This window comes from Ahaetulla prasina, chromosome 7 (assembly GCF_028640845.1).
Source record: "Ahaetulla prasina isolate Xishuangbanna chromosome 7, ASM2864084v1, whole genome shotgun sequence".
In the NCBI taxonomy this organism is placed as follows: domain Eukaryota; kingdom Metazoa; phylum Chordata; class Lepidosauria; order Squamata; family Colubridae; genus Ahaetulla; species Ahaetulla prasina.
The window spans coordinates 8,327,253-8,348,304 of NC_080545.1; the positions used below are offsets into that span (position 1 = coordinate 8,327,253).

General features: G+C 43.6%; 1 protein-coding gene across 4 annotated transcripts in view; it reads left to right on the top strand.

Annotated features, from left to right (window-relative positions):
• Positions 1-1,544: 1,544 nt before the first annotated feature.
• Positions 1,545-21,052, top strand: part of SRPK2 (SRSF protein kinase 2) — a 144,631-nt gene continuing 125,123 nt past the window's right edge. For 3 of the 4 annotated variants that reach the window (XM_058189762.1, XM_058189767.1, XM_058189766.1), the window contains exons 1-2: positions 1,545-1,695; positions 1,899-1,983. In XM_058189762.1, coding sequence (XP_058045745.1) covers positions 1,680-1,695; positions 1,899-1,983 — 101 coding nt within the window. In that variant the 5' untranslated portion in view covers positions 1,545-1,679. The remainder of the gene's footprint in view (positions 1,696-1,898; positions 1,984-21,052) is intronic. The other variant, XM_058189765.1, reaches the window with a different exon arrangement.

Genomic DNA, 21,052 nt, shown 5'->3' on the forward strand with positions numbered 1-21,052 from the left:
GTTATAAGCGTTAACAACTCTGTTACAGAAGTCATATTTTCTGCAATCAAGTTTGAAGTGGTTGACATTAAGTTTAAATCTATTGTTTGCTCTTGTATTATTGTGACTGAAGCTGAAGTAGTCTTTTACAGGAAGGATATTGCAGTAGATGATTTTGTGTGTTAAACACGGGTCATGTCGAAGTCGGTGGAGTTCTAAGTTTTCTAATCCCAGGATTTCTAGCCTGGTGGTATAAGGTATTTTGTTGTTTTCGGAGGAGCGAAGAACTCTTCTAGTAAAATATTTCTGGATGCGTTCGATTGTATTTATGTCAGAGATGTGGTATGGGTTCCAGACGGATGAGCTGTATTCAAGAATAGGTCTGGCAAATGTTTTGTATGCTCTAGTTAGTAGTGTAGAGTTTTTGGAAAAGAAGCTGCGTAAAATTAGGTTAAGTCAATGGGCAATCCAGATGCACGTTAACTGTGTGACAAACTTCACAAATGCAATGATTCACTTAAACACTGGGACAAGAAAAGTCCTAAAATAGGGCCAAACTCATTTGACAAATGTTTCACTTAGCAACATCAATTTTGGGCTCAATTGTGGTCGTAACCTGAGGATTACCAGTATTTTGAGGGTCCGCCACAAAGAGAAGGGAGTGTCAACTTACTTTCCAAAGCACCAAAAAGGCAAGACAAGAAACAATGGATGGAAACTAGTCAAGGAGAGAAGCAACCTGGAATTAAGGAGAAACTTCCTAACAGGGAGGGCAATTAACCAGTGGAACAGCTTGCCACCAGAAGTTGTGGGTGCTCCATCACTGGAGGTTCTTCAAGAGGAGATTGGACAGCCCAATCTTGAAATGGACCAGGGTCTCCTGCTGGAGCAGGGGGCTGGGCTAGAAGACCTCCAGAGTCCCTTCCAAGCTCTTTTCTGATTGATTGATTGATTGAATTTCACTGGAGGTTCTTCAAGAAGAGATTGGACAGCTACCTGTCCAGCAGGGGTCTGCAAACTTGGCTCTTTTAAGACTTGTGGACTTCAACTCCCAGAGTCCCTCAGCCAGCAAAGCTCTGGGAGTTGAAGTCCACAAGTCTTAAAAGAGCCAAGTTTGCAGACCCCCTGGTATAGAGTCTCCTGCTTGAGCAGCGGGCTGGACTACAAGACCTCCAAGGTCCCTTCCAAGCTCCATTCTGATTGATTGATTGAATTTCACTGGAGGTTCTTCAAGAAGAAATTGGACAGCCACTTGTTTGAAATGGATCCGAGTCTCCTGCTTGAGCAGGGGGGTGGACTAGAAGACCTCCAAGGTCCCTTTCAAGCTCCATTCTGATTAACCAATGCACAGAGCTGCAAACCCGCAAACATTGGACAGACCAAGCTAACCTGCCTCCGAGGATGACGTCACCCCGCCTGAGCCTGGGGGGGAGAGAGAGAGAGAGAGAGGTAGTGGAAGAAAAGGCGTGGCTCCCTGAGGCTCGGCCCCTCCGGTTGCCTAGCGACCTCCCCCTCTGGCTCCGCCTCTCTCCCTCCACCACCACCCCGCCCCGCCGGCGCGGCCCAACCGCGCAGGCGCGGCCGGGCGTGAGGCGGCCCCGCTGTTCCTCCTCGATTTGGCGCCCGGCATCGGTGGCCGGAGTCGGAGCCGGTGGGAGCTGCGCGTGTGGCTCCGGGCCAGGCCAGGTGGCCGGAGAGCGATGAGCTCCCGGAAAGGTACGTTTGGGAAAGCCGGAGAAAGAGGTCCCTCATGTCCCCGGAGAGATGCGGGTCGCCGGGCGGGGGTTTCCAGACGGGTCGGGGGGGGGGGAGAAACCCTTGCATCGTCAAGCGGGCGCCCGCGTGCTCCTTGCCTCCAATAATGTGTGTTGTTGTTTTTGTGTGCTTCTTTTCTTCTTCTTCTCTCCCTCCTTTAACAGTGCTGGCCTTGCAGGCCCGGAGGCGCCGCCCCAAGCACCCCGCAGCACCGGGCAGGAAGGAGAAGCACCCAACCCATCACAAAAAGTGAGTCTATGGACCGGTGTTGTTGTGTTTGTGTTGTTTGCGGTGCCAGGTTTGTCCCTGGGTGGGTCTCTTTGGTACCTTTATTTTGCATTTTGCAGGGCAAGAAACTTCTCCATCTCCTGCTTTCAGGATTCTCAACCCCATCTTTCCATGGGACTTTTTTTTTTTTTGGGGGGGGTCCTTTGGTCCCCTGTTCAAGCCTCGTTTTGTGACAAGTCGCAAAACGGGCATCTCGCAACTTGGCCTGGGGTTTTTGCAAGAGGTCCAGCTCGGGTGCTGAAATTTCTTGACCCGCTGGGGTCTTTTTTTTTTCCTTCCTTTTTTTCTTCCCCCCCCTCCCGCACCTGTTTTATCGCTGCGTTTTAGTTGACTTGACTTGATTGTCATTGCACACGGGACCACACAATGAAATGCTGCCTTTGGTGTACATTTGTCCACTGTACATTTTCCTGGCAAAGATGGGCTGATCTTGTGCGTTGGGGTGAATAGCCGTGGATATAACTCCCTCGAGTTGTGTCTCTGCCGTTCCTGATAATGATTCTTTATGCCCTAAGCGTTTAATCTTCCTTCTCGTGGGATGGAGTCCCAACCTTCCTTATTTCGGCTTGAAAAAAGTAGCACCACAAATGTAGGTAGCTGGGGTTTAATTTGGGGGGGGGAAATGAATGGGAGCCAACGGGGCGGGGGGGGGATTTGCTGATGCTTCCCCAAAAATCTTGCATCAAATGTGGATGCGACTGGCCCTTTGCTTGCTTCATTCAAGAGTGCTTGTGGTCCGAAATTGTTGATAACTGACTAGGCGGTGAAAGGAATCGTCCTTTTTAAGCTGTGCATCTTTTTAAAAAAAATTGTGAAGGTTTTGGTGCGCTTTTTAAAGAGTTGCCTTTGTGGTCCGCTTGATTTAATGCTTCGTTTCCCAATATAGATTGAGATTTTCCAAATATATACGAGGCTCCCGTTTTAAGATGCTTTAATCACAAGGTAGCTTTTATATAGAATTATATTTTTTTTGCATCGCTGCCAAGGATCTGGTTGTCCCTGAAGGGTTGTTATCATTTAAAGATTTCGGTGATATTATATAGTATGTATTGCTTGTACCACTTTAGGATGGATTCAAGCTAGCTTTTTTTCTTGTAGTATTAGTTTTCAGGGTTCTTTCTCTCCAGTTCTTTCTCTGCCTACAAAGAAGCATTAAATCAAATTGTAGCCACATAGCCGCTAAATCAAACATTTTCAATTTCAGCTAGAACTAGGCTACAGGCTATTTTCCGGGTGTTTTTAGGGAAATTGTGTTGGAGGCTTTAGACTTTTATTAAATATCTTGGCTTTTGTGTTTATTATTGTCCTTCTGTGTGGTCTTGCATGTTATTCGATCTTTTTTTTTTTGAAGTTCAGTGTCATCACTTCAGTGGCTTGATACTGCCTATTTATTTATTATTTATTTATTGAATTAATGTCTGGCAGGGGCTCCATAAAGGGTAAACAGTTTGAAAAATCCAAAGAAGAAGCCAAAACTGGTTTTACTCAGTAAGAACGCGTCTCAGGAAACAGAAATGCATCTAAGATAAATTAGATTGTATTTTTCGGAAAACTCATTTCGCAATTGACAAAGTTCTTTTAACTCCATTTTAATATCCAGATTTTAATAGTGACCAAGAACATCTTACTTCAGAAGTTGAAGCTGTTCCCTCATGTGTGATCAATCCTTATAGCAAGTCAGATCTGGCCGTAATGACAAGCTTGAGAACTGCCAAGTCTTTTTGCTGCTTCTAAAAAATGCTAAAAGAATCCAACTGGTTTAGAACTGGCAACTGGATAGTTCCATCTGGATAAAAACAACAAGAGGAAAAGTAATTGTTAACAAGGCTCTGGTTTGATATTTCCCTCTTTATAAACCACCTGGATTAGAAATTGAATCACTGCCTGTTTTCTAGTGGCAAATTTGATTTTCATACTTATCTTCATGTATAGCACCTTATCTGGGCTTAGCTAAGCTGCCTCAGGCCTGGTTAGTATTTGGATATGAAATTGCCATGGGATACCTGAGCTTTAAAAATAAAAATAAAATAAATTGAGAGGAAAACAGTAATCTAGTTTCCTACTGTTAAGGAATTAAACCACACGGACATACCCACAAAGTACATAAAATCTAGGAGTAAGGTTTAATACTTCGTTTGCTTTTACAGTTGAGGATTATCCTTGATTACTCTTCCAGCGTAAGGGAAATTTGCACATTGGCTACTCCAAGACAGTGTTCAATGCATAACGCCGCATCAGTTCATGAAAAATATTCAAGCCATTTGTGTGTTTTTTGTACTGCCTTCATTGATTTGAAGGTGGCCCTTGATTTAATATCCAGGAAATAGAAGTGGGGCAAATTGATGACTATAATTGTAGATACCTGTTTACTTAATCAAATTCTTAAGTTCCGTGACAATTATCATAAGCAGGTGAGATGTGCTACTTTTAGAGGTCTCCTCCCATCTGAAAATGAACCAGTACTTGTTCCTCTTCTCTATACACCAGCACCATGTTAATACCGTCCAGAAGTGAGTTTTATCCTTCTTATTGAGCAATAAATCCATATCCATTCTTTTCATTGACGATGGTGTGGATGCAGCTGTTTATTGTTGTTCCAAGTCAGCCTTCAGCTGAGGCTGTACGCGGCAGCAAGACTTTGTAATGAATGAAAAATTGACATTAATTATTCGAAACAGTCTTTTTCACCAAGAACTATCAGCTGTCCTTATACCTGCCAAATAAATCGTATGTATGCTGAGCAAGTCATGAAATTTAATTATGTAGTTTTACCCCAATCGTTAACTGCTGAGGGGAAAAAAATGCATTTAAGCACTGAAGTGTTTCCAATGCTATAATCCAATTTCCTAGCTCCAGTGGCAACCTGTTTGTTCCCGATGCAGTAAAATTATTTAGGTCAAAGTGATGACTCTTCAGCTGTATTATTACAGGTAGTCCTCGACTTACGACCTCAATTGAGCCCAACGTTTCGGTTGCCAAGCGAGACATTGGTTAAGTGAATTGTATCCCATTTTACAACAACTTTCTTGCCACGGTTGTTAAGGGAATCATTGCCGTTGTTTGGTGAGTCACACGGTTGTTAAGTGAATCTGGCTTCCCCATTGACTTTGATGGTCAGAAAGTCGCAAAAGGGAATCACATCAGAGGTGGCATTCAGCCGGTTTGGACCGGTTCGCATGAACCGGTAGCAGAAATCACGGGAGCCCCTCCCCCCCAGCTCTGGGTACATTTTTGAGGCTGGGCACATGCGCGGAAGGTGAGCGTGCAAGCAAAGTACATGTGTAGAAGGCAGGCGCATGTGCGACCTTGGCGTGTGTGCGGGTTGAACCGGTAGAATACCGCTGGATCACATGATCCCGGGACTCTGCACAGTCATATAGATGAGTCATTTGCCAAGCGTCCAAATTTTGATCACGTGAATATGGAGATGCTGCAAGTCGTAGGTGCAAAAAATGACCATAGGTCACTTTTTCAGTGTCATTGTAACTTTGAACGGTCACTAAATGAACAATCGTAAGTCGAGGACTGCCTGTAAAGAAGGGGAGGGGAAAAAGCATTGGAAACAACTCCATCCAATTTCTTAGGAGTTATGCTACATGTTCCATGCTCTGCACTTCATTCATTTATTTATTCAGAGGATTTATACGGCCGCCCACTCGCCGTTCGTGACTTTAGGCAACTCACAAAGACCTGATGCTGTTTTTCACTGAGAACTCAACCTTCCCTTTGTCGAAGCCTGTAAAAACTTTCCAAGTAAAACATTGGTTCGAATTAAGCACCTCAGATAATTCTTGGCGCAGTTAATCCTGCCTGAGATGTTTATTTCCTGCTGGAGGAAAAACCATGGTCTCGAATAATTATGGCCTGCCAGCCAGTTTTTGTTTTTTTTTGAAGCTAGTTGAGAGAACTTTTCTAGAGATAGTGAGCCCTTGACTTGGATTGCAGGAGCAAAGCTCTTTAATGGTAGATTTCTCGTAGGTTTTTCTCCTTGCTTATCTTCATAAGAGCCTACACCGAAGAGTGTTTTGAAATTACCCAGAAATACCGAGGAGAGTCACCCAATCTTGTTGAGTTCTGATAAGGAAGCTTTGAAGTTTTAACTCTGGCAATTCCTGCGGGATGATGTATTTCTGTTCAAATGTTTGGTATTAGGTCTTATAACAGCCTAGCTTCTTCTTTCTTTAAAAAAACAACAGCCACCAACTCTTGTCCTGTCTTTCGTTGGATATTTTGCTATTTGATTATAAAAGTAACCTGTTACAAATGAAGCTGACTTCTGCATGTTATTAAATCCTTGACAGAGGGTTTCGTTTTATTTTATTTTATTGGCTTATTTTGTCCCAGGCTTATATGAGTTTCTTCATTTATAGCTTCTGAGTTTAGTCGGAAAACTGTGCCTTCGTAGGGGAAGGAGTGGCGGAGTATGGGGTGGAGTTCAAAGAGGGATCAATCTAGAACAGGGGTCCCCAACCTTTCGGACCTTAGGGACCACTAAATTCATAATTTTAAATCCCACGGACCACTAATATGATCTCCCTAATGATTGGCTGGGTGGGCGTGGCTAGGTGGTCATGTGACTGGATGGGCGTGGCCAACTTGATGTCACTCACATCACGGGATGCCTCGCTGGTCTCTACTCACCCCTCCCCTCCCAGCCACTCCTCGCCTGCCCGCCTGGGCTCCTTAGGGCTCCAGCAGGAAGCAGTTCTTGGAGCTAAGCAGCCACCACGAGAAAGAGTTGGCAAAACAGCTGGCTCAGTTCAAATTGGATCTGACTGAGAAGGAGGCTCAGCAGAAGCACCTCACTGAGGACTAGGAGCATAGGCTTTCCAAGCAGAGGGAAGACCTGCAGGAGTGCAAGGCCAGGTACCGGCGCCTGGGAGCTCAGCGGGCTGAGATGGTGAGCCAGTTCCAGGCCATGATGCAGTCCCACTGGAACGAGGCCCTCTGGCTCTTTGCCACCGGTGGTGCTTCCCTCCAGCCTTTGCCCAAAGCCCCGCACCAGGAGGCTGAAGCAGACCCCAAGTTGGAATTTCTGCCCCCCTCTGACCTACACAAGAAAAACCCCCGAAGGGCGAGACTCTCTGCAGCAGCACAAGCGTTCATTGCACGTATCTGTCTCAGGGTCTGTAGTTTGAGAACCCCTGATTTAGTGCAATATAAAAAATGCAAATAATTTTTCTGCGGGCCACCAAAATTTTCTCGCGGACCACCAGTGGTCCGTGGACCACCAGTTGGTGACCGCTGGTTTAGAATCCCTATGTAGCCACAAGCAAACTAAGTCCATTGAATTCCATTGACCCTATCTAACTCTTAAGTATGTGCCCATTTCATGACTTGAAAAGATTCCTGTGCATAGATTTTCAGAAACAATTGGTTTAATTGAACCTTCACATATGAATTTGATCTTTCACACCTGATAGCCTTATGCCCATTGAACAAGGGCATACATAAGGCTGTCAGTCAGGCATGATGGTTTCAGTTATCTGCTTTAGAAGAAAAAGTAGGTCAACTCTTTTTTTTCCCCCGCTCGAAATGTTGATCACGATGTTAAAACCTCCAAATGCCCAAGAACGTGTCCAGTTTAATGTAAAGCAGCCTTTTATATTAAAAAAATACGGAGATTACATGCTGCAGCTGTGTTGATTTCAGCCACCAAAACATAGATGTCAAAATGCAATTTAAAAAAAAAAAATTGGTGTAGGGGTTTTGTGGATACCATAGAATTTAAAAGCATTACTGTATGGAGAGTTGAAGTATTCATACCACGAGCTAATAATATATTCATAAAACAGTTAAAATGTAGCTCACCATCTTTTTTTTTTTTTAAAAAATCTAATTAGAATTATGTTGCCTTATACTGTATGCATGTCAAAGTTAAGGTTGAGGTTGAAAAATGAATTTTGTTTGGGTAATCCTGAAATTGAATAATATATTCTTTTCTGAATTGTACCTTGGCAGTTCTTATTTTTTTTTTCTTTCAACTCTTGAGAAGCCAATTATCTGAAACCGGATATGTTTCTCTGAATGTAAATTGAGTTTCCATTTAAAGAAGGAATTTGTTTTCCAGTCTGCCCTTTATTCATATATTTTATTTTTGGAATTGCGCTCAACTAAACAGCCTAACCTGATTACATCCCTTGGTACACTGTGCTATATATGAATGTCCTCTTTACTATTCTTTTGCATCGGCTGCTGGATAGACATTTCCTGTGAAAATTTCTGGTTGTAAGCCAGAATTCTGATGACCCAATCAAGAAGCTAAAAAGCTTTTTGATACATGGTCACTTCAATAGTCTTTTCGTGCAAGTCTGAAATAGTTAACAAACAGCACATTGGAATGCTCAATTCCCCAACGAAATATATAAAATTTATTTAAATCGCAAAGCAATAGAATTTATCAGCTGACTTGACTAAACATATGGGCAGGACCCTGGTGATGAGTTAACTCCTGCCTTTCTGACCAGCAGATACCAACAAATCCTAGGAGATTGTGCCACAGAAAAGAAGAACAATGCAAACGGTGTGGGTGTGTAAGCCTTCTCACCAAAGCTCGAAATCAAGATATATTTCACTAAAAAAAACCTAGGAACTTAAATGTTCTGTGGAAGGATTTAGAAATACTGTACTGTATAGAACCTAAGGCTTAATATGTACCTCAGAATTATGTAGTTCAAACCAGAATAGGATTAGGGGTAAGTAGGGTAGGGTAGGGTAGGGTAGGGTAGGGTAGGATAGAATAGAATAGAATAGAATAGAATAGAATAGAATAGGGGATAGAATAGAATAGAGGAGAGGATAGGATAGGATAGAATTCAGGATAGGATAGGATAGAATTCAGGATAGGATAGGATAGAAAGAGAAGAGAAAAGAAGAGAATTCAGAATAGGATAGGATAGAATAAAATAGAGGATAGGATAGGATAGAATTCAGGATAGGATAGGATAGAATTCAGGATAGGATAGGATAGAATAGAAATAGAGGAGAGGAGAGGATAGAATTCAGGATAGGATAGAATAGAATAGAATAGTGGATAGGAGAGAATAGAAATAGAAGAGAAATAGAAGAGAGGAGAGGAGAGAATTCAAGATAGGATAGGATAGAATAGAATAGTGGATAGGAGAGAATACAAATAGAAGAGAAATAGAAGAGAAGAGAGAGGAGAGAATTCAAGATAGGATAGGATAGAATAGAATAGAATAGTGGATAGGAGAATAGAATAGAATAGAAATAGAATAGAGGAGGCGAGAGGAGAGAATTCAGAATAGGATCGGATAGAATAGGATAGGATAGGATAGAATAGAATAGAATAGAATAGTGGATAGGAGAGAAATAGAGAGAGGAGGAGAGGAGAGGAGAGAATTCAGAATAGGATAGAATAGAATAGAGGAGAGGATAGGATAGGATAGAATTCAGGATAGGATAGGATAGAATTCAGGATAGGATAGGATAGAAAGAGAAGAGAAAAGAAGAGAATTCAGAATAGGATAGGATAGAATAAAATAGAGGATAGGATAGGATAGAATTCAGGATAGGATAGGATAGAATAGAAATAGAAGAGAGGAGAGGAGAGGAGAGGAGAGGAGAGAATTCAATATATGATAGGATAGCATAGAATAGAGGATAGGAGAGAATAGAAATAGAAGAGAAATAGAAGAGAGGAGAGGAGAGAATTCAAGATAGGATAGAATAGAATAGAATAGTGGATAGGAGAGAATACAAATAGAAGAGAAATAGAAGAGAAGAGAGGAGAGAATTCAAGATAGGATAGGATAGAATAGAATAGAATAGTGGATAGGAGAGAATAGAAATAGAATAGAAATAGAATAGAGGAGACGAGAGGAGAGAATTCAGAATAGGATCGGATAGAATAGGATAGGATAGGATAGAATAGAATAGAATAGAATAGTGGATAGGAGAGAAATAGAAGAGGAGAGAGGAGAGGAGAGAATTCAGAATAGGATAGGATAGGATAGTGGATAGGATAGAATAGAAATAGAAATAGAAGAGAGGAGAGGATAGGATAGGATAGGATAGAATTCAGAATAGAATAGAATTCTTTATTGGCCAAGTGTAATTGGACACACAAGGAATTTGTTTCCGGGCAGAAGCTCTCAATGTACAAGCAAAGCAACGGAGTACTAGTAATTACAATAATACCAATAAGACGGAGTAGTAAAGAATGTAAGAAGGATAATACTGCTACTACAGCCATACAACATGGGGAAATATACTTAGGCGTAAGACCGTATTGTGAGAATCAGGTGTTCAGCAGAGCATCACGGGGAAAAAACCCTCCCTCTGTCTCGTTGTTTTGGCATGCAGTGCCCTAGAGCACCATCCCGAGGGGAGGAGTTGAAACAGTTTTATGTCCAGGATGTGAGGGATGCCGATGCCCAACAAGTGGTGCGGTGGCCTAGAGGTGCAGTTCTCGCCTCACAATCAGGAGGCTGTGAGTTCGATCCTAGGTAGAGGCAGGTATTTCTCTCTCTGGGCACCATGATGAACGTATCTTTTCTTTTATGTACACTGAGAGCATATGCACCAAGACAAATTCCTTGTGTGTCCAATCACACTTGGCCAATAAAAATTCTATTCTATTCTATTCTATGAGAATATATCTGCTATATAAAACTCCGCATTGGCGACAGGAAGGGCATCCGGCCAGTAAACACTCAGCTCCATTCAGTTGCCCCGACTCCACCCCGCGAGGGATTACGGGGTCGTTAGAAGAAGATGGGAGGGATGCTCAACCTAGAAAGCTACAACGAAAGTGTTCGTGGGAGTTAGTGATCCAGATTCTTTTTAAAGGCCTGCGACAAACTAGAATCTTCTACTGGAATCAATCCTATATTGATCAGTTCTTGCTCTTAGGAAATTTTTTCCAACGTTCAATTGAAATTTTCTTCCCTGCTTGCATCCACTATTAATTTTTTGCAGTTGCATGAGCTATTGATTCGAATTCAGCATGCGAACCCTGAAAATTGTCAGATCTTTTTTCATTTGTACTGCTCACTCTTCCCTCTTTCCCCACCCATGGCAGCACGGAACGAAGAAGAATAAAAGAATACATTCTTACTGTTTTGTTTTATTTCTTGCCCTTGGGTTGGCTAAAATACAGGTAGTCCTCAACTTACGACCACAATTGAGCCCACCCACCCCCAGATTTCCCCTGCTAAAAGCAAGGCAGTTGTTAAGCGAGGTTTTTGCCCCATTTTACGACATTTCTTACCACGGTTGTTAAGTGAATCCCTGCAGTTGTTAAGTGGCTAACACGGTGGTTAAACGAACCTGGCTTCCCCACTGACTTTGCTTGTCAGAAGGATGCAAATCACGTGACCCCCGGGACGCTGTAAACCGTCATAAATAGGAGCCAATTTATTCCGAATTTTGATGACGTGACCACGGGGATCCTGCAAAGGGTGAACAATGGTCATAAGTCACTGTTTTGCTGTTGTAACTTGGAACGGTCACTAAACGAATGGTTGTAAGTCAAGGACTACCTGTGTTTGTAAGTCACAGTTGAACAATGGGGTTCTCTGAGCTTAGTTGTCTGATGATGTTACTTAGTTGGGTAATGAAACGTCTATAAGAAAACAACCAAGCTCAGAGAAGTACCAAGGGCCCCACAAGTAGCAATGAATTCTTGAATAATGAATAAGATGCTACCAACCTAAGTTGTGTCGTTCTTTGCCATTCAATGCCAAATTCTGGAATAATTAATTTGATGATAAGATGAATAAGCTGAGCTTAAACAAGCTGAAACAGAATTGCCGTTGGTCAATAGAAGTTAGAAAAGCTTGCATCACTAGAAACCGGGACAGCTTTGCTGCTTGTTGGTGCATGATAACAAATATATGCGGGCGAAGAAGGAGAGTGCAAAAGTTGGCTTAAAACTCAACATTAAGAAAAATAAGATCATGGCATCCGGCCCTCTCAGTTCCTGGCAAATAGATGGGGAAGAAATGGAGGTAGTGACGGATTTTTATTTTCCTGGGCTCCAAGATCACCGCAAATGGGGACTGCAGCCAAGAAATTAAAAGAGGCTTGCTCCTGGGGAGGAAAGCTATGGCAGATCTAGACAGCGTACTAAAAAGCAGAGACATCACCCTGCCAATAAAAGTCTGTATAGTCAAGGCTTTGGTTTTCCCAGTCGCAATATATGGCTGTGAAAGTTGGACCATAAGGAAGGCTGAGTGCCAAAGAATGGAGGCCTTTGAACTCTGGTGCTGGAGAAGATTCCTGCGAGTCCCTTGGACTGCAGGGTGATCCAACCGGTCAACCCTAGAGGAGATCAACCCTGACTGCTCTTTAGAAGGCCAGATCCTGAAGAGGAAACTCAAATACTTTGGCCACCTAAGGAGAAGGAAGGACTCCCTGGAGAAGAGCCTAATGCTGGGAATGATGGAGGGCAAAAGAAGAAAGGGACGGCAGAGAACGTGGTGGCTGGATGGAGTCACTGAAGCAGTCGGCGTGAGCTTAAATGGACTCCAGAGGATGGTAGAGGACAGGAAGGCCTGGAGGAATGTTGTCCATAGGGTCGCGATGGGTCGGACACGACTTCGCAACTAACAACAACAAATATATATAGAGAGAGAGAAGGAGGGAGGGAGGGACTAACTGACTTTTATATCATTATATATCATTAATTAAAAATACTAGTTTATTCTCAGTTGGGCAGCTAAATTGTTTTTATGCTGGCAGTGGAATAGCTGCCTGCCTTTTGTGGTTTCCCAAATAAAAGGAAGTGGTCAGTCTGAATAGTTGCATTAATAAAATGTCATTACCTCATTTATGTGTGCTCCACCAATTGTTTACTATAATAATAACAACTGAAGACTTCAGAAAGATACGATCAACACACTAATTTTTTTAAATTGGTATTTTGCAAACTGATGCGGCTAACATATTTGAGATATTTAGCTGTGGCTGTTAAATACACATAAGATTTGTTATCCAAGCTTGGAATTTTACCTAAGCATGTTTCATTCCACATTAATTCAAATATTTTGTCTTAAGGAACAGCCCTAAGAAGTTTTTCTGACCTAATATTTAATTTTGTGACCCATAAGTGTAGTTGTTGTGTTCATTGGTTTTGAGGGCTGTATATCTTTCAATTAATACAAAAATTGACTGAAGGGAATTCTTTTTCCATTTAACTTTTCTGTATTGATCAAGGAAAACAAATAGAAATAAGCACATATTTTCTAACATTGCTTACAAAGTGTTTAAACTTGGATATCTATAACAGAACATTGATAGGACTGATATCTCCCCTGGGCCAATTTTTCTGAAGTTAGGATGAAGAAAATTACCTATGTGCGATACAAAGAAATCACCCACTTTTGAAATGTTTCAGGTTTTGTTCTCTTGAAACATGAATCGCTCACGCTTTTTCTGTTGTAACTTTGTAAAGGGAGGCTGTTTTATTTCGGTGTTCAGAATGAAACAGGTTTTCCATTTCATCCACAACTGCAAAAGACTTTCAAAATAATTCTTTTCTTTGACAGAAATGGAGGCTTTGGTAAGTTAAGAGCGGCGCATAAAAACAAGCAGGACAAAATGTTCTAAGGTTTTTCATGCTGTGCAACCATTACAGAAATCTCAGGGCTGCCAAATCCCTCTTTTTCCCCATTTTTTCGTGTCTTTGGCAAGCCATGCCTTGCTAAACCATGTTGTGCTTATGTCCTGTAGTTGATGGTTGGTTCCCAAATCAAAGTTTGTTATATACTTCCGGATGGTAAGTAACCCCAGAAAAGAGGAATTAAATTTACTTGGTGTTTGGGCAGTTGGTTTTTTTATTTACATTTATATCCCGCCCTTTTCCGAAGACTCAGAGGTGGGTTTTAGCAGGTTCTGACCCGTTCTGGAGAACTGGTAGCGGAAATTTTGAGTAGTTCGGAGAACCGGTAGTAAAAATTCTGACTGGCCCCGCCCACCTCTAGTCTCTGCCTCTCAAGCCCCAGCTGATTGGGAGGAAATGGGGATTTTGCAGTAACCTTCCCCTGAATTGGGAAGGGAATGGAGATTTTACAGTAGCCTTCCCCTGCCACGCCCACCAAGCCACTCCCACCAAACCATGCCACGCCCACCAAGCCACACCCATTGAACCAGTAGTAAAAACTTTGAAACCCACCACTGGAAAAAATGTGGAGTTATTATAAAGTTCTTGTTCGGATATCAGTTGTCAGAGTGAACCAGTAGGTGGCAACATATTAACTTGAAAATGAGATTAAAATACCTTGATTAAAGCTTGACAAAACCTTGGTAGCATTTTACATTTAAAAAAAAAATGCACATTTGAAGGAAGTTTTTAAAGTCTAATTAAAACGTGTTTAAGGAGTGAAGTAAGAGAGAGACTGTTCATGTGAACAGTTAAAGCTGTTGTTGTTTTAAAAAAATAACCAAAATAATGAATAACATCTCTTCTGAGGACTGAATTGTTTGTTTTGGTTAGGTAGATAAGAAAATAAAATAGAAACAAAAATGGGAACAGAAACAGATATGCCACTTCTAAAGTGAATAGGTCTTGAATGCCCTCAAGGTTGCAGCATAAATTGGCTCATAGTGGCTTTGCTAAGTCTGAAGAGTTGTGATAATAGTTTGTTACGATATCCTTTAATTAACCAGCTTGGAAAAATAATGCAAGGTATTATTTATAATATGGTATGGATATTCATTCCTCCAAACGCATTCTATGTAAGTTTTGTTAGTGTCATTTGCATGTCTTAAAATTTCTTCGCTCGGTCCCTCATTTTTAGTAAAAAAATATTATTTACCAAGGTATGCAGATTTATCAGTTTGCTCTTTTTTTTCACCAAATATGCAGATTGCTATCGTTTCCTCTTTCTTGTCAAACAAATGCTGTGCTCTTTTGGACACCTTGATTTTCAAAAACTGCCCTCATTCTGTCATTTTCTTTTAAAGACTCCGTAATCACATGCGGGGTACAGTCTTGGGCCACTGAATGGAGCTGAGGGTTTCCTGGCCAGATGCCCTTCCTGTCGCCAATGCAGAGTTTTGTTCAGCAGATACAGTATATGCACAGTATGCCGAGAGAGAAAAGTATCTGCCTTTACCTAGGATTGAACTCACAGCCTCCTGATTGTGAGGCGAGAGCTCCACCTGTAGGCCACCACACTGCTTCTTCCTCATTCTATCATCCAGCATATCTAACATTTTCTGCACATTTGTGTTGAAATATAGTAGGTAGGCTGGATTACCAGGAGTACATTCAGAGGAATAAAAGACAACTCAGTCCAGAAATTATGTCCTCCATTGTCGTTGTAAGTTGGGGACTAGTTGTAATGCTGTTTGGATTTCCCCCCTTCTCCGATTCTGTTTCAAGATCTGTCGCTTTATTTGAATTAGTTTCTTATCGGCGCATGACATGTTGTACATCTGGGTTGTTTCTGTGGCAACACGGTTCAGATTGTGAATATTCACTGTATACTGTTTACTTACATCTATCATTTGTTTGGGTTTTTTTTCTCTTTTTTTTCTTTTGGGGATATACATATGCATTTTGGAGTCAAGAACTTCAATAGAGTGCATCTAGGTTTCTTCCATACCAGCATAGGATTACAACTTTTGGTGACTCGATTAGTAACCATTTCTGCCAAAAGAGCAATTTCTCACTGCTTTTTCGACAGATTGTTTTTACTAGTAATAAAGGTAGCTGTGTTGTGACCCAGGCCCAAGTAGGTAGTAGGAAACTCAGTCAGTGTAAAAACAAACAAACTTTATTAGAACAGCTGAGAAGTACTTCATTCTCCAACTAACTTAAAGCAAATTCTTCATAACACAATTCTTCAGTCTTATCACCAACCTTGGTCTAATTAGGCAAACTGCCAAAGGCTTTTCTTGGCAAAAGTTCAAAGGCAGAAGACGCCGACAAGAAATAAATGCAGCAAGACAAGGAGCAAGGCTATCAGTGTTGTTTTCCAGCAAAGAACTCAAACACTGTTGCTGGTCTTTTAAGCTTTATGGGAGGGGCCAATCATCTTTTGGCCCTACTCCTGAGTGATCCTCTTTGCTTGAGCTGCTCTTGCCTTCTGGCAGCTCTTCTCATGCATAGGAACAGGCTCCTGAGGTGGAGCCAGAAGGCGTGCACGCCAGCAAAGCACATGCGCGGAAGGCTGGGCGCATGTGTGGTCGAGCACACACGCTCACATTTGTGAACCGGTAGGGAATACCACCCCAATCCCCATAATCATGTGATCAAAATTCAGAAGCTTGGCAGCTGGTTCGTATTTACGACCGTCACTGTGTCTCAAGGCACGTGATCCCCCTTTGGCGACCTTCTGACAAGCAAAGTCAACAGGGAAGCCAGGTTCACTAAACAACCGGGCAACTAACTTATCCACTGTATTGATTCACTTAACAACCGTGGCAAGAAAGGTTGTGAAAGGGGGCGAAAATTCATTGAATAACGGTCTCATTTAAGAACAGAAATTTTGGGCTCCGCTGTGCCACCGGGTAGGACTACCTGCAATCCACGTCCAACTCAGTAAAAGCTTTTCCTTTTCCGATGAACTTTTCTGACAACTGATGGAGCTTCTTGGAGGAGAAACGATGAGACGGTTTTGTCCTCCTTCCTCAAGGAGAAAACCATCCAGCTGCCTTTTTTTGGAAAAGCACTTTGGAGACAGTTATGACCTGGATGACTTGAGAACTCTCCAGGGTCCTTCTCCCTCTCTTGAATTAAATGCCTGGCTGCCACAGAGTTAATCAAATCCCTTCATGATGCTAGCTCTCAAGCTCCCCTCCGTGTGTCAACACGATAAGGAGTTTCTGCCTGCCAGCCTTCCCCATTCTCCTGTCTGTCTGTCTGTCTGGCTTTATTGTCCCTTGATGAGTCATCCTCTTTGCTAGGTGGATTGACTGGTGGTTCTCAGCAGCAGTTCCTTTTCTCCCAGCCAGAGCATTTAATGAGCATTTTGCTCAGAATTCCCTCAAAAAGTAGCATCTCTGCCTACTTTTAAATGCAATTTGTCTTATTGATTCCCTGCAGCTATCTCGTGAGGCCTTTGGTGGTGTATATTAAAAAGCTTCTGAACGGTTTATTATACATTGCAAAAGTAGCATCTGATGTCATTTCTGCAGCAGCTGTCACAGTACAGGTAACCCTCGACTTACAACAGTTCGTTTAGTGACCGTTCAGACTTAACAACGGCCCTGAAAAAAAGGGATGGCGCTGGGTTTTTTTCCCGCCCACAGCTGTGACCGTGGCAGCATCCCCATAATCATGTGATCAAAATTCAGTTCAATTCAATTCTTTATTTTCAATGCACAACGTGTGTACAATGAGATTGGCAAAATGCAGATGCTCGGCATTTGGTTCATATTTATGACCGTCGCTGTGTCTGTCCCAAGGTCATGGGATCAACTGTGTCCCAAGGTCATGGGTTCATATTTATGACCGTCGCTGTGTCCCAAGGTCATGGGATCAACTGTGTCCCAAGGTCATGAGTTCATATTTATGACCGTCGCTGTGTCCCAAGGTCATGGGATCAACTGTGTCCCAAGGTCATGGGTTCATATTTATGACCGTCGCTGTGTCCCAAGGTCATGGGATCAACTGTGTCCCAAGGTCATGAGTTCATATTTATGACCGTTACTGTGTCCCAAGGTCATGGGATCAACTGTGTCCCAAGGTCATGGGTTCATATTTATGACCATCGCTGTGTCCCAAGGTCATGGGATCAACTTCTCACAAGCAAACACAATGGGGAAGCCAGATTCAGTTAACAACCGGGTTCCTAATTTATCAACTGCAGTGATTCACTTAACAACCGAGGCAAGAAAGGTCATGAAATGGAGGAAAACTCCCTTAACAAACGTCTCTCTTAACCACAGAAATTTTGGGTTCCATTGTGGTCGTAAGTCAAGGACTATCTGTACATGCAAAACATTCCGGGGTATTTAATATGAATGTTATTAAGGTTGACTCAGGTAGAATTATTTCTTGAATCATCTAGTGCAAGGGTCTCCAACCTTAGTAACTTTAAGGCTTGTGTACTTGAGCCAGCTTTGCTGGCTGAGGAACTCTGGAAGTTGAAATCCACAAACCTTAAAGTTACTAAGGTTGGAAACCCCTGATTTAGTGTGAGGGGCGGTAACAATGGCAAATTTTGGGTCTGTGGATTTCAACTCCCAGAATTCCTGAGCAAGCTAGCTCAGGAATTCTGGGACTTGAAGTCCCCAGGTCCTAAAGTTGTCACAGTTGTCCACCTCTGATCTAGTGTGTGTGATATCTCTGACATTTCAGTAACATGCTGTTGTGTCTGCGCCCCCCGAGCCGGCCCTGCTGCCAGAAAGTGACTTGGACAGTGAGGGGGAAGGCCATCAGGACTTACCTTGGGAGCACCGGCTTCCCTGGCTCAGCTCCAGGAGCCAGAAACAGGCAAGGTGGAAGAGATAACGAGGCCTCCGTCCCCTGACTCTTCCCCCCCAGGCCACACCTCCAGACCCAGCTGATGGCAATCAGGCCTGGCTGGACCCTAGGTTTCGTAGGCAGGAGAGGAGGGAACAACAGAAGCAGGGGTGGGGCAGGCCTAGGAAGTGCTGAGTCTTGGAGCCACACCCCACAGGATATAAAAGGCAGCGAGAGCTGCTGTGTCTCTTTGTAACAGGCAAATCCACTGACTGAGCTAACGTTTGTTCCTGGGTGACTCACCAGCGTCGTGGAAGATAACGGAGGCTCTTGGCAGACACTGGCTATTCTGCTGCCAGAGCTGATAGTGCCGGCTAATTAAGCCATCACTCGGATGGAGGCGAGGGAAGACAGAACATATGCATGGATAAACTCTCTCCTTCCTTCGATCCCTTACTACAGAGAGATTCATAGCCAAATGAAATTTTGTCATATGCAGGTAGTCCTCGGCTTACAACAGTTCGTTCAGTGAACATTCAAAGTTACAACGGCACTGAAAAAAAATGTGACTTATGGCCGTTTTTCGCAGTTACGACCTTTGCAGCATCCCCATGATCATTTGATCAAAATTCAGATGCTTGGTAACAGGTTCATACTTATGACCGTCGCTGTGTCCCAAGTTCATGTGATCCCCCTTCGGCAACCGGTTCGAACCGGTAGTAGAAATTGTGGGTGGCCCCACCCAGGCTCTATGCCAACCTATTTAGGCACGTTTTTGAGGCTGGGCGCATGTGTGGAAGGCGCGCACATGAGCAAAGCACATGCACAGAAGGCTGGGCGCATGTGTGGAAGCAAGCGCGGGCGGGCGGGGTGAACCGGTAGTAACATAATGTGAAACCCACCGCTGAGGGGGTCACTTAACTACTGACTCAAGAACGGTCTCAAAACTCACTTGACAAATGTCTTGCTTTACAACAGAAATTTGGGACTCAGTTGTGGTTGTAAGTCGAGGTTTACCTGTAGTATTTACGATATCTCCTTTTCAGAACCTGTTCTGTCCTCTCTCGCCTCCGTCTAAGCGATGGCTTAATTAGCCGGCACTATCAGCTCTGGCAGGAAACTAGCGAGCGTCTGCCAAGTGACTCTGTTATCTCCCTTGATGCCGATGAGTCACCCAGGAACAAACAGTTCTTCAGTTCTTAATTAAGCAGTTGATTTGCCTGCTACGAAGAGGCATAGCAGCTCTCGCTGCTTTTATATCCTGTGGGGTGTGGCTCCATGACTCAGCGCTTCCTAGGTCTGCCCCACCCCTGCTTCTGTTGTTCCCGCTTCTCCTGCCTACAAAACCTAGGGTCCAGCCAGGCCTGATTGCCATCAGCTGGGTCTGGAGGCGTGGCCTGGGGGGAAAAGAGTCAGGGGACGGAGGCCTCGTTATCTCTTCCACCTGGCCTGCCTTTGGCTCCTGGAGCTGAGCCAGGGAAGCCGGTGCTCCCGAGGTAAGTCCTGACGGCCCTTCCCCCTCACTTTTCAAGTCACTTTCTAGCAGGGGGCCCGGCTCGGGGGGCGCAGACACAACAGAACCGTCAGAATGGTAATTCAACCCACCTTCTCTTACGGTCTCATAAAAGAGAGATACAGGAGTCACAGTTCTATCATGCCCTCCCCGCCACCCCAAATATATGGGGTTTTGCACGATTTCTGCAGGACCTGGTTAAAGTGGGAGAGATTCGATTCTCTCTCTTTGATCAGTTTTCATCTGTTGCTTCTTGTCTTGTCTTGTCTTGTCTTCGGGTGCTTTGGAGAATTTATTATTCGATGTCTACGCTGCCCCCTCTTTGTTAACTTCCTTCCTAGCTCAGCCATCCATAAGTCACAGCCTTTGATTGAGCACTGAAAACAGAGTTGAAAGTGAGGCATGAAGATCATAAACCCTGTGGTTTTCTCTTTCTTGACCTGGTAAAGTAAAAGGTAAAGGAGTCCCTGCGGATTTTACTCCGCTAGATGTATCTGACTCTAGGACTGGGGTGTCAAACTCAAGGCCTTTGGGCCGCATCTGGCCCATGGGGTGCTTAGATCTGGAAGCCACCGTGGACCACCCTGTAAACCGCGAAGGACCGGCCCACAGTGCCTATGCCAGCGAAAATGGGTGCGGCCCTCCTGAGCTCCATTTTCGCTGGTAGAGGGTTGCAGGAGGCCATTGCAGCTGAAAACAGAACATGGAAGCCCACTGGCAGAGTGCTCAGGCCACCACAGGCACCCTTGACATGAATGACGTCCAACTGGCCATGCCCACTGTGGCCACAGACCCCGCAAGGTCAACCACAACCCTGATGCGGCCCTCAATGAAATTGAGTTTGACACCCTTGCTCTAGGAGATAGCGCATATCTCTATTTCAAGGCCATTAAACCAGTGCTGTCCGAAAACATTTCTGCGGTCACGTGGCCAGCATGATATCGCCGTTACTTTCCCACACAAAGTGGTGCCTATTTATCTACTCGCATTTGCATGCTTTGGAACTGCTAGGTTGGCAGGAGTTGAGGTGAGGACGGGAACCCATCCCTGTCGTGTGATCCTCGGGTCTCAAACCCGGGCTGCCGGCTTTCCATCTGACAAGCCCGGTGTTTTAAACACTGAGCCGCCGCGCCGCCACCACT